The following is a 13,613-nucleotide window of genomic DNA, read 5'->3' as shown; positions in this document are numbered from 1 at the left end:
GCGAGCAAGGAGGCCTACATCCTGACTCAGTTACACCAGCTCTGTCAGGAGGAATGGGCCTACATTCACCCAACTTATTGTGGGATGCTTGTGGGAAGTCTACCCGAAACGTTTGACCCAAGTTAAACAGTTAAAAGGCAATGCTACTAAATACTAATTGAGTGTATGTAAACTTCTGACCCACTGGGAATGTGATGAAATAAATAAAAGCTGAAGTAAATCATTCTCTCTACTATTTTTCTGACATTTCATATTTTTTAAATAAAGTGGTGATCCTAACTGACCTAAGACAGGGAATTTGTACTTGGGATTAAGTGTCAGGAATTGTGAAAAACTGAGTTTAAATATCTGAAGAGTTATATTAGGAAAATTCTATTGCCTGGTGCCCCGACTTCCTAGTTAATTACATTTACATGATTAGGTTAATCACATAATAATAATTACAGAGAATTGATTTGATAAAATAACAGTCTTCACTTTTAATGACGCCAAAGACACGACAACATCTTCAATCCCAGTGGTAGGCACTCCATTTTTTTTGTTTTCTGTTTTAAGCCTTTCCCAAACCTTAACCACTCGGAATTAATACCTAAACTGAAGTTTAACCCTAACCTTAACCATTCGGAATGAATGCCTAAACGTACGTTTTAGTTGAACCTTTGTAGAGTTTTTGACTGACAGCTAAGATACGACGCAACATGGCGTAATTAAAACGTCAAGCCATTGCGTAATTCTGTTACTGCAGTTACGCAACTGTTTGATGTTTTATTTGGAGATTTGGATTTTTTTTTTTAACAGTGTGCATAACTGCATTTTTTATTTGAGAGCAGTATGATATCGGCATGCCAGACTTTGTCAGTGGAATGTAGAAGTGAGAAATGACCCTTGTGTTCAACACCTCCCCTGCTCAGAGGCAACACCATCACTTGGTTTCCTGACTCTCACACCTCATCACTACTTCATCTGACAACTAGGTTAATCAATACGCTTCTGGCTTTAAAGATCACTTATCTCTTTTTTTTTTACGAGGTCATCTAAACACAGTTCAAGTTTTTAAAATAACTGGAGTTGGAAGACTGTTGTTTGAAGGGACATGGAGGCTGTGTTTGTACTAGTGTTGGTGATGTTAGCAGCAGTGTCCCATGGTAAGCTGTATTATATTATTTATAGAATAACATGTATTATATTATGTTTTAGTGTTTTGTTGAGATATAAATGGTTATTGAGTTGAATGCACATACGGCATCATGCATTAGATCAGTGCCGCTGTTGCTCATTGCCACAGTGTCCTCTCAATCTTATTGTGGTGCATCATGTCTTTCATTGACACCACACTGCCTTCATGCGAAATCACTATCAATTCTATCAAAAATGTACCAAAAAAAGTCAGTGAAGTGATCTCTCTCCCCCCTCTCTCTCCTACCCTCTCCCCCTCTCTCTCCCCCTCTCTCTCTCGCTCGCTCTCTCTCTCTCTCCCCCCTTCCACTCTCTCTCTCTCTCGCCCTCTCTCTCTATCCCTCGCCCTCTCTCCCCCTCTCTCTCTATCCCTCCCCCTCTCTCTCTCCCCCCCTCCACTCTCTCTCTCTCTCTCTCTCTCTCTCCCCATCCCCCCCTCTATCCCCCCCCCCCCCGTCCCCCCCGCCCCTCTCAGCAACAGACGTGACCACCTGTACTGCTACTCAGAACTCATCCCAGTGTTCTGTGTCTCTGTGTGGAACTCTGGATCTCCAGCTGATGACCAATGCAAGTGGATGTGAACTGCTGTTTAAAAAGAACCTCACTGACGGTCCGACACTGATATTCTCACTGAAAAGAAACAAGGTGACCTTCAAGAGACCCACTGAAGACAGATCACAGTTCTTTATGAACAACGGGACCTTTAGGTTAACCAACGTGGAGAGGGCTGATTCTGGGAAATACTTCTTGGAGATCTACGATTCCGGAGGGGAACATTTGGGAACCAGACGAGTACAACTGGACATTGAAGGCAAGTAACATCATAAGACAATTTAATTCATACCCTATCTATCTAAATGACCAAATGCAAATCAAATGGAATAAGTTGGGAGCAGAACAAAGTAGCCATACTGCCCAGTAAAATCCAAAACACACCAAATTCTATGTAAAATGTGCCGAATACAACAGGTGTAGTAGACCTTACAGTGAAATGCTTACTTACAAGCAATAACCAAAAATGCAGTAAATAAAAAATAAAATAATAATAATAATAAGAAAGAATAATAAATAATAGTAACAAATAATCAGTTACACTGATAGTGACTACTTCCTCAGACACAGTAACCATTTCCTTAAACAGTTGGAAATACAGTAAGATTGAAACAAATTGTGTAACATAGCTGATTACAATATACTTAGCATGTGTGGCAACCCTTAACATTTAAGGTTCTGCAAATGTAGGCCTATGTGTACAAGCCTGCTTAACAGTCATGGAATCATTGAATGCAAACAATAATTACTGGATTTCATTGAAAGAGTAATTTACACATCCAGTTTGGGATTGTAGAATCAGGGAGACGTTCTCATAAAGGAAGTCGTAAGCCTTGTATGTACTGTATGTGCTTCTGCAGTTGGCACTTTCAGTAGATTAGTGTTGTTGCCTGGTAACCGTGACCTGGATTTGGTCAGGTGTCCTCATCAGCTATAAATACATGTTGTGTGTAGTGATTTACCATTAATGCTCATAACCTCTCCAACATGTTACCTCTCTTCTACCCAGGGCTATGTCTACCCATGGTGCTCATTTTAAGGTCAGTGTCAGCTGGTGGTGTCATCCTAGCAGTGATGCTGGTAGGCTGCTGTATTGGGAGGAGAAGGAGAATATTCAACACCACAGGTTAGAACAAAGCAGGCGCCCCACCCATAATGTTACCATAGGTTTATCAATGAGGGCTACAGCACAGGGCAGGTGTGTGTGTCACCAATACCTAAGATTAAACTGTCATTAAATCACTGATTTCACTCTCATCTCACATTGTTAGGTGCAGAACTCAAAGGACTTCAGCCTTCAGAATGAGGAAGGAGGCGATCAAACCTGTGGAAACCTATAACGGAGAGGAGATAGAGGTTGTGGAGGCTGCTCAGGGGAGGACGGCTCATAGTAATGGCTGGAATGGAGTTAATGGAATGGTAACAAACGTGGTTTCCATGTGGTTAATATAATTCCATTGACTCCATTCCAGCCATTAATATGAGCCGTCCTCCCCTCAGCAGCATCCACTGTTGTGGAGGCATTAGTGGACCTATTGTAGCAGACAGAGGTTATTGATAAGAAACTCGAATGGAAAGAACATATTGATTGATTGATTGTGCTTGTTCAAGGGGTGCCGACAGGGGTGCCCTATTTCACCTGCTCTCTTCGCTATAGCCATGGAACCCCTTGCTACTCGCATTCGGGCATGTGCCGATATAGCCTCTGTTAAAATAAAGGACACACAGCACAAAATTTCACTATACGCAGACGATGTTCTTTTGTTTTTGTCCAAGCCTAAAACTTCTATTCCACCCTTACTTAACTTGATAAACACATTTGGCTCCTTCTCTGGCTACAAGATAAACTGGCAAAAAAAGTGAGTTGATGCCAATATCACGGCCTGGGGATATGCAATTTCTGCAATCTATCCCGTTTAGAACAGTGATGGACAAGTTCACAAGCCTTGGCATTGTAGTGACAAGAGACCTTGATCAGCTATTGAAAGCGAATTGGGACATGAAAATATATCATCTTAAACAAAATATAGATTTTTGGAAAACTCTGCCTATCTCCTTGGTTGGTCGTATAAACGCTATTAAATGGTTGTCCTACCCAGGTTTCTATACCTCTTCCAATGTCTACCCAATTTCATACCACAAAGCTATTTTAAGAAACTGGATTCAATAGTAACACCATTTTTATGGGATAACAAGGCAGCCAGAATTTCAAAGAAGCATTTATGCAAGTACAAAATAGAGGGGGGCTTTGGCCTTCCTCACTTTACACTGTATTATTGGGCTGCTAATCTGAACATCGTGTCTTTCTGGAGGGAAAGCTTACCTGCGATGAGACATAAGGATATGCCTGCTTGGCTTTTGATTGAGCAGGCCTCCTGTCAACGTTCCTCACTCCCTGCACTTGTTAATAGCCCATCATATGTGAAAAAATCCACTTATGACTCTAACCCAGTCATTTGTCATACGCTTAGGATCTGGAAACAGATTAGGTATTTTCTTAACATACCCACTGTATACATTGACAGCCTGAATCATGCTTTCCACCCCGCATTGGATGATGTGGTGTTTTCACAGTGGAGGGAGAAGGGGCTCACAACAATTTGTAATCTATACATAGATGGTCAGTTAGCTTCATTTCAACAATTACAGGGAAAGTTCAACATGCCAACAACACATTTTTTTCAGATACCTCCAAATCAGGAATTTTGTAAGGACACATATCCCACAGTATGGCATGAAGCCACCTTTGAAATGTGGTTATGGGATTTAGGGAATGTAATACATATGGAAAAGATTCGATACAATACCTCCAATGTTTTACAAAATATGGCAGCCGATACTGGATAAATGGTCTAGTCCCGCTTCAGAACTGGGTTGACAATCTGCTGCTACTCTGTGCTGTACTCCACTCAATATTTATTTTTGGCTTAACTACACTGCTTGTAATGACTATATGCTGTCTTCTTATACATGCACCACCTAATAGGATTTTGTTTTATTTTGTGTATGTGAGTTAAGTTTTGTTTTGTCTTCTAAATTGGCCATCCCATTCAACAGTACAATGAATGTCATTGTTAGTATTGCTGTCTTTTTTATTTGATTTTTTATTGTAAAATAATAAACATATTATATAAAATAAAAAAAAATGGCTGAAGGACAACAAAGTCAAGTTATTGGAGTGGCCATCACAAAGCCCTGACCTCAATCCTATAGAAAACGTGTGGGCAGAACTGAAAAATGGTGTGCGAGCAAGGAGGCCTACATCCTGACTCAGTTACACCAGCTCTGTCAGGAGGAATGGGCCTACATTCACCCAACTTATTGTGGGATGCTTGTGGGAAGTCTACCCGAAACGTTTGACCCAAGTTAAACAGTTAAAAGGCAATGCTACTAAATACTAATTGAGTGTATGTAAACTTCTGACCCACTGGGAATGTGATGAAATAAATAAAAGCTGAAGTAAATCATTCTCTCTACTATTTTTCTGACATTTCATATTTTTTAAATAAAGTGGTGATCCTAACTGACCTAAGACAGGGAATTTGTACTTGGATTAAGTGTCAGGAATTGTGAAAAACTGAGTTTAAATATCTGAAGAGTTATATTAGGAAAATTCTATTGCCTGGTGCCCCGACTTCCTAGTTAATTACATTTACATGATTAGGTTAATCACGTAATAATAATTACAGAGAATTGATTTGATAAAATAACAGTCTTCACTTTTAATGATGCCAAAGACACAACAACATCTTCAATCCCAGTGGTAGGCACTCCATTTTTTTTGTTTTCTGTTTTAAGCCTTTCCCAAACCTTAACCACTCGGAATTAATACCTAAACTGAAGTTTAACCCTAACCTTAACCATTCGGAATGAATGCCTAAACGTACGTTTTAGTTGAACCTTTGTAGAGTTTTTGACTGACAGCTAAGATACGACGCAACATGGCGTAATTAAAACGTCAAGCCATTGCGTAATTCTGTTACTGCAGTTACGCAACTGTTTGATGTTTTATTTGGAGATTTGGATTTTTTTTTTTAACAGTGTGCATAACTGCATTTTTTATTTGAGAGCAGTATGATATCGGCATGCCAGACTTTGTCAGTGGAATGTAGAAGTGAGAAATGACCCTTGTGTTCAACACCTCCCCTGCTCAGAGGCAACACCATCACTTGGTTTCCTGACTCTCACACCTCATCACTACTTCATCTGACAACTAGGTTAATCAATACGCTTCTGGCTTTAAAGATCACTTATCTCTTTTTTTTTTACGAGGTCATCTAAACACAGTTCAAGTTTTTAAAATAACTGGAGTTGGAAGACTGTTGTTTGAAGGGACATGGAGGCTGTGTTTGTACTAGTGTTGGTGATGTTAGCAGCAGTGTCCCATGGTAAGCTGTATTATATTATTTATAGAATAACATGTATTATATTATGTTTTAGTGTTTTGTTGAGATATAAATGGTTATTGAGTTGAATGCACATACGGCATCATGCATTAGATCAGTGCCGCTGTTGCTCATTGCCACAGTGTCCTCTCAATCTTATTGTGGTGCATCATGTCTTTCATTGACACCACACTGCCTTCATGCGAAATCACTATCAATTCTATCAAAAATGTACCAAAAAAAGTCAGTGAAGTGATCTCTCTCCCCCCTCTCTCTCCCCCTCTCTCTCTCGCTCGCTCTCTCTCTCTCTCCCCCCCTCCACTCTCTCTCTCTCTCGCCCTCTCTCTCTATCCCTCGCCCTCTCTCCCCCTCTCTCTCTATCCCTCCCCCTCTCTCTCTCTCCCCCCCTCCACTCTCTCTCTCTCTCTCTCTCCCCATCCCCCCCCCCCTCTACCCCCCCCCCCCGTCCCCCCCGTCCCTCTCAGCAACAGACGTGACCACCTGTACTGCTACTCAGAACTCATCCCAGTGTTCTGTGTCTCTGTGTGGAACTCTGGATCTCCAGCTGATGACCAATGCAAGTGGATGTGAACTGCTGTTTAAAAAGAACCTCACTGACGGTCCGACACTGATATTCTCACTGAAAAGAAACAAGGTGACCTTCAAGAGACCCACTGAAGACAGATTACAGTTCTTTATGAACAACGGGACCTTTAGGTTAACCAACGTGGAGAGGGCTGATTCTGGGAAATACTTCTTGGAGATCTACGATTCCGGAGGGGAACATTTGGGAACCAGACGAGTACAACTGGACATTGAAGGCAAGTAACATCATAAGACAATTTCATTCATACCCTATCTATCTAAATGACCAAATGCAAATCAAATGGAATAAGTTGGGAGCAGAACAAAGTAGCCATACTGCCCAGTAAAATCCAAAACACACCAAATTCTATGTAAAATGTGCCGAATACAACAGGTGTAGTAGACCTTACAGTGAAATGCTTACTTACAAGCAATAACCAAAAATGCAGTAAATAAAAAATAAAATAATAATAATAATAAGAAAGAATAATAAATAATAGTAACAAATAATCAGTTACACTGATAGTGACTACTTCCTCAGACACAGTAACCATTTCCTTAAACAGTTGGAAATACAGTAAGATTGAAACAAATTGTGTAACATAGCTGATTACAATATACTTAGCATGTGTGGCAACCCTTAACATTTAAGGTTCTGCAAATGTAGGCCTATGTGTACAAGCGGCTTAACGGTCATGGAATCATTGAATGCAAACAATAATTACTGGATTTCATTGAAAGAGTAATTTACACATCCAGTTTGGGATTGTAGAATCAGGGAGACGTTCTCATAAAGGAAGTCGTAAGCCTTGTATGTACTGTATGTGCTTCTGCAGTTGGCACTTTCAGTAGATTAGTGTTGTTGCCTGGTAACCGTGACCTGGATTTGGTCAGGTGTCCTCATCAGCTATAAATACATGTTGTGTGTAGTGATTTACCATTAATGCTCATAACCTCTCCAACATGTTACCTCTCTTCTACCCAGGGCTATGTCCACCCATGGTGCTCATTTTAGGGTCAGTGTCAGCTGGTGGTGTCATCCTAGCAGTGATGCTGGTAGGCTGCTGTATTGGGAGGAGAAGGAGAATATTCAACACCACAGGTTAGAACAAAGCAGGCGCCCCACCCATAATGTTACCATAGGTTTATCAATGAGGGCTACAGCACAGGGCAGGTGTGTGTGTCACCAATACCTAAGATTAAACTGTCATTAAATCACTGATTTCACTCTCATCTCACATTGTTAGGTGCAGAACTCAAAGGACTTCAGCCTTCAGAATGAGGAAGGAGGCGATCAAACCTGTGGAAACCTATAATGGAGAGGAGATAGAGGTTGTGGAGGCTGCTCAGGGGAGGACGGCTCATAGTAATGGCTGGAATGGAGTTAATGGAATGGTATCAAACGTGGTTTCCATGTGGTTAATATAATTCCATTGACTCCATTCCAGCCATTAATATGAGCCGTCCTTCCCTCAGCAACCTCCACTGTTGTGGAGGCATTAGTGGACCTATTGTAGCAGACAGAGGTTATTTATAAGAAACTTGAATGGAAAGAACATATTGATTGATTTATTGTGCTCCAACCGGAGACCACATTACATACAGGCAGTTAACCCACTGTTCCTAGGCCGTCATTGAAAATAAGAATTTGTTCTTAACTGACTTGCCTAGTTAAATAAAGGTAAAATAAATAAATAAAATACATGAATACATTATCGAGGATAAAAACACAAAGCCCGGAGTCTTATTTCCATTGGGGTCTTCTTTTGGCAGTGAGATGGCAGACACTTTTCATGCACTCAATGCAATGAAAATGAAGAACAGTAGCCATTTCCAACCATTTCCAACCATTTCCATTTAAAACAATTTAGAACAATATCAACAGCACAGAGGTCCCGTTTGAGTCACCTCGTCAAAGAATACCCTTAATCAAATGGACATGTTATTTCTCAGGTATGTTTTTAGTGACACCTTAAAGCAATTCTATGATGACAGAGTATTCAGGTAGCTTAGTAAAACTGTTCCATAGAACTGCAGCAGAATACAGGAAATAGTTTTCCACCATGGAGCTCTTGAATCTACAGGGAACAAAGTTTCCTCTGGTGGAATACTGATTGGTGTCATTTATACGGCTAAAATAATGTTGTTGTCAAACCCCAATTTAAACTGGGTGACTTTAGTTTCCACCTTGAGCCGTTTCAGTTCATCAAAGTGAGATGGTTCAAGATGAATATTAGGTGGACGTTTCAGAATAATCTTGGCTCTTATTCTGAGAGGTCATAGGATTGTTCTTTATACCTTTAGGGGAACCGCTGTACCAAGAGGCACAACCATAATCAAAATGACACTGCATACCAGTACCTATTTCCTTTGTTCTTTCATTGTATGCATCCATTGACTTCTAATAAGTATTTCTTATGGCATTGGCTGGTTTCTATCAGTTTTATCAGTTATTTTGCCAGCTATGAATTGGCAGTGGCGTTAAATTACATGAATTACATTCCCTCCAGAAATGGAAACTAATTGTATTTTAATACTTTTTTTTTCATGAGAAATAAACAATGAATCTGTATCACTTTTTCCAAATGAAGAAGATATTAAACCTCACACTTTTTGTATGGGTTCCTCTTTTCAGAGAAGAAGTGATATTTAATGTCAAACGTACTGTATATTAGTAATTATATTAGTTCATTTTACTCAAAAAGAAACAACCGGTACCGTTCAGACAGTTCTCTAAACTACAGACTGGAACAACTCTTAGATGCTCAGACTGTACGCAGCCAGATAGAGTGCCTTCGGAAAGTATTCAGACCACTTGACATTCTTACGTTACAGCCTCATTCTAAAACGTATTAAAACTGTTTTTTTCCCCTCATCAATCTATACACAATATCCCACAATGACAAAGCAAAAACAGGGTTAGCTAATTTATTAGAAATAAAAAACTGAAATGTGACTTACATAAGTATTCAGTACCCTTTACTCAATACTTTGAAGCACCTTTGGCAGTGATTACAGCATTGAGTCATCTTGGGTTTGACGCAACAAGGTATAACACCTGTATTTGGGGAGCTTCTCCCCTTCTTCTCTGCAGATCCTCTCAAGCACTGTCAGGTTGGATGTGGAGCGTTGCTGCAAAGCTATTTTCAGGTCTCTCCAGAGATGTTCGATCGGGTTCAAGTCTGGGCTCTGGCTGGGCCACGCAAAGACACTTCTGCATCGTTTTGGCTTTGTTCTTAGGGTCGTTGTCATGTTGGAAGATTACCATTCGCCCCAGTCGAAGGTCCTGATTGCTCTGGAGCAGGTTTTCATCAAGGATCACTCTGTACGTTGCTCTGTTCATCTTTGCCTTGATCCTGACTAGTCTCCCAGTCCCTGCAGCTGAAAAACATCCCCACAGCATGATGCTGCCAACATCATACTTCACCTTAGGGATGGTGCCAGGTTTTCTCCAGATGTGATGCTTGGCATTCAGTCTTGGTTTCATCAGACCAGAGAGTCTTGTTTCTCATGGTCTGAGAGTCTTTAGGTATGCCTTTTACTGAGGAGTGGCTTCTGTCTGGCCACTCTACCATAAAGGTCTGATTGGTGGACTGCTGCAGAGTTGGCTTTCCTTCTGGAAGATTCTCCCTTCTCCACAGAGGAACACTAGAGCTCTGTCAGAGTGACCATCAGGTTATTGGTTAACTCCCTGACCAAGGCTCTTCTCACCCGATTGCTCAGTTTGGCCAGGCAGCCACCTCTAGGATGAGTCTTGATGGTTCCAAACATCTTCCATTTAAGATTGATGGAGGCCACTGTGTTCTTGGACTTTCATTGCTGCAGAAAAGTGTTGGTACCCTACCCCACATCTGTGCTTCGACACAATCCTGTCTCTGAGCTCTTACGGACAATTCCTTCGACCTCATGGCTTGGATTTTGCTCTGACATGCACTATCAACTGTGGGACCTTATATAGACAGGTGTGTGCCTTTCCAAATCATGTCCAATCAATTGAATTTACCACAGGTGGACTCCAATCAAGTTTAAACAGTATAAACATATCAAGGATGATCTATGGAAACAGGATTCACCTGAACTCAATTTCGAGTCTCAAAGGTGCTGAATACTTATGTAAATATATATATATATATATTTTTAAGCTGTTTTTGCTTTGTCATTATGGGGTATTGTGTGTAGATTGCTGAGGATTATTATTATTTTTAAATCCATGTGTGGAACAATTTGGAAAATGACAAGGGGTCTGAATATTTTCTGAAGGCACTGCTATTATAAAGCCTTTCTCCACTTGTTGGAAATGCGTTGAGAGCAGTTTGCAACCATAAGAAGAGACATGGAGGCTGTATTTGGATTGCTGGTGATGTTAGCAGGAGTGTCTCATGGTAAGTTTATTGTTAGAGTTCTTATGCAGTTGTCCTGCTGTGCATTGATCATAAGGGAAAAATATGTCTAGGCTAATTCATGAAGTATTTCTGACAATGATTCCACATCACAGTATAATGTTTGATTTCAAGTGTCCCCTAATAATGACAGTGTCACATCCTGACCTAAGTTCCTTTTTTTTGTTTGGTCAGGGCGTGAGTTGGGGTGGGCATTCTATGTTTTGTTCTATGTTTTGTATTTATGTGTTTGGCCTGGTATGGTTTCCCAATCAGAGGCAGCTGTCTATCGTTGTCTCTGATTGAGAACCATACTTAGGTAGCCTTTTCCCACCTGAGTTTTGTGGGTAGTTATTTTCTGTTTAGTGTGTTTTGCACATGACGGAGCTGTTTCGGTTGTTCTTACCACGCTGCACCTTGGTCCTCACCTTCTTCCACCAACGGCCGTTAAAGACAGATGCATTATTGTTGAATGGAAAATGTATTCATGACAAAAGCTATTCCTACTAATGCCATAGAGAACATCATTGTAATGTCCATTTCTCTCTTCATATGTTTAGAGAATTGTAACAATTATAAGTTTATGTTATTGGAATGTTAAACCACAAAATCTGATAATTAGATTAGAAACAATTATACCAGTAAAATATATTTCACTCTTATCCTCAGTCACGGTGACCTGTGATCTGAGTACAAATTACAGACTTTTTTTATGGGCCTAATAATAAATATGTAATTTAATGGAAATAGACATCTCTTTACAAAACACCAGGCCTACATTAATTGATATGTCTTGCTGACAAATGTACCTTTTTTTGTAGCCTGAAAAGTCAGGACACCTGAAATGGGGCTGAAACTCCTAGGAAAAACAGGATGGTCACATTAACGTGGTCAATTTACTAGAAGGCTACAATGTGTAGGCCCATTACCATTAACTTTAAATAGGCCTACCGGTAGCCAGTGATGTAGTGGTATACCAATTGGTGGGTCAACTCTGATTGCTGGTCGTGGTGAAAAAAATAACGCTCCCTATACTTTCAATGCATTTTTCTGAAAAAGGAGATGGGTAAACTGTGTTTAGTTGCGTTTACCCTCCACAAGGCCTACACCACTGCCGGTAGTCTACCCTCTCAGCCAAAACAATTTTACACACATGGGCACATGCAGAAGCTTATAAGAAATCTCGCTATGCTCTCTGACAAACTATCAAACAGGCAAAGCGTCAATACAGGACTAAGATTGAATCGTACTACCCCGGCTGCGACGCTCATCGGATGTGGCAGGGTTTGCAAACTATTACAGACTACAAAGGGAAGCACAGCCGAAAGCTGCCCAGTAACACAAGCCTACCATATGAGCAAAATAACTTCTATGCCCCCTTTGAGGCAAGTAACACTGAAACATGCATGAGTGCATCAGCTGTTCAGGATGACTGTATGATCACGCTCTCCGCAGCCAAAGTGACCTCCCTCTGCAACTGGATCCTGGACTTCCTGACAGGCTGCCCCCAGGTAATAAGAGTAAGTAACAACACATCTGCCATGCTGATCCTCAACACGGGGCCCCTCAGGGGTGCATACTCAGTCCCCTCCTGTACTTCCTGTTCGGTCATGACTGCACGGCCAGGCACACTCCAACACCATCATTAAGTTAGCTGATGACACAACAGTGGTAGGCCTGATCACCGACAACGACGAGACAGCCTTTAGGGAGGAGGTCAGAGACCTGACCGTGTGGTGCAAGGACAACAAGCTCTCCCTCAATGTGATCAAGACAAAGGAGATGATTGTGGACTATAGGAAAAGAAGGACCGAGCACGACCCCCATTCTCATCGACAGGGCTGTAGTGGTGCAGGTTGAGAGCTTCAAGTTCCTTGGCGCCAACAAACTAACATGGTCCAAGCACACCAAGACAGTTTGGAAGAGGGCACAACAAAACCTATTCCCCCTCAGGACACTGAAAAGATTTGGCATCCTCAAAAGGCTTTACAGATGCATCACGAAGAGCATCCTGCATCACGGGTTGCATCACTGCCTGTATGGCAACTACTCGGCCTCCGACCGCTAGGCACTACAGAGGGTTACATCGCTGGGCCAAGCTTCCTGCCATCCAGGACCTCTATAATAGGCGGTGTCAGAGGAAGGCCCTAAAAATTGTCAGACTCCAGCCACCCTAGTCATAGACTGTTCTCTCTGCTACCGCATTTTTGGCAACAAAAAAAAGAGGCGGATCTACAGGATCGGTGTCCCCCCATGGGACGTTTGAGCTAACGTAGGCTAATGTGATTAGCATGAGGTTGTAAGTAACAAAAACATTTCCCAGGACACAGACATATCTGATATGGGCAGAAAGCTTAACTTCTTGTTAATCTAACTGCACTGTCCAATTTACAGTAGCTATTACAGTTAAATAATACCATTCTATTGATTGAGGAGAGTGCACAATTTTGAACTTGAAAATGTATTAACCTTTTCATGTGAGTTCCAAATATCTCTAACGGTCGCCCCAGCGAGAGTTGTTTTATGCAGGTGATGT

The 13,613-nt window shown here is 41.2% G+C and overlaps 1 protein-coding gene and 1 long non-coding RNA gene across 2 annotated transcripts; both read left to right on the top strand.

The window, feature by feature from the left end:
- The first annotated feature begins 703 nt into the window (after positions 1 to 703).
- On the top strand, positions 704 to 8,078 carry LOC149978262 (uncharacterized). Its single transcript, XM_090198034.1, has 5 exons — positions 704 to 1,145; positions 1,652 to 1,987; positions 6,599 to 6,934; positions 7,684 to 7,800; positions 7,946 to 8,078. The coding sequence occupies exons 1-5, from the start codon at positions 1,094 to 1,096 to the stop codon at positions 7,978 to 7,980; spliced, it is 876 nt and encodes a 291-aa protein (XP_090054160.1). The 5' UTR covers positions 704 to 1,093; the 3' UTR covers positions 7,981 to 8,078.
- Positions 2,486 to 3,471, top strand: LOC149978263 (uncharacterized). Its single transcript, XR_016486200.1, has 2 exons — positions 2,486 to 2,854; positions 3,000 to 3,471. It is a non-coding gene; the product is annotated as an uncharacterized LOC149978263 (long non-coding RNA).
- Positions 8,079 to 13,613: the final 5,535 nt, after the last annotated feature.

Source organism: Oncorhynchus mykiss, chromosome 14 (assembly GCF_057628025.1).
Source record: "Oncorhynchus mykiss isolate SJ-2025 chromosome 14, ASM5762802v1, whole genome shotgun sequence".
NCBI classification, from domain to species: domain Eukaryota; kingdom Metazoa; phylum Chordata; class Actinopteri; order Salmoniformes; family Salmonidae; genus Oncorhynchus; species Oncorhynchus mykiss.
Note: the sequence above shows the minus strand (reverse complement) of the source record. Positions and strands in the feature narration are given on the sequence as shown.

What these genes read in the sequence shown, in the direction of transcription:
- LOC149978262 (XM_090198034.1), top strand. Translation starts at nt 1,094, where the DNA reads ATGGAGGCTGTGTTTGTACTAGTGTTGGTGATGTTAGCAGCAGTGTCC. An exon ending in GTTAGCAGCAGTGTCCCATG is followed by an intron (nt 1,146 to 1,651) that starts GTAAGCTGTATT and finishes CGCCCCTCTCAG; the next exon opens with CAACAGACGTGACCACCTGT. An exon ending in GAGAATATTCAACACCACAG is followed by an intron (nt 7,801 to 7,945) that starts GTTAGAACAAAG and finishes TCACATTGTTAG; the next exon opens with GTGCAGAACTCAAAGGACTT.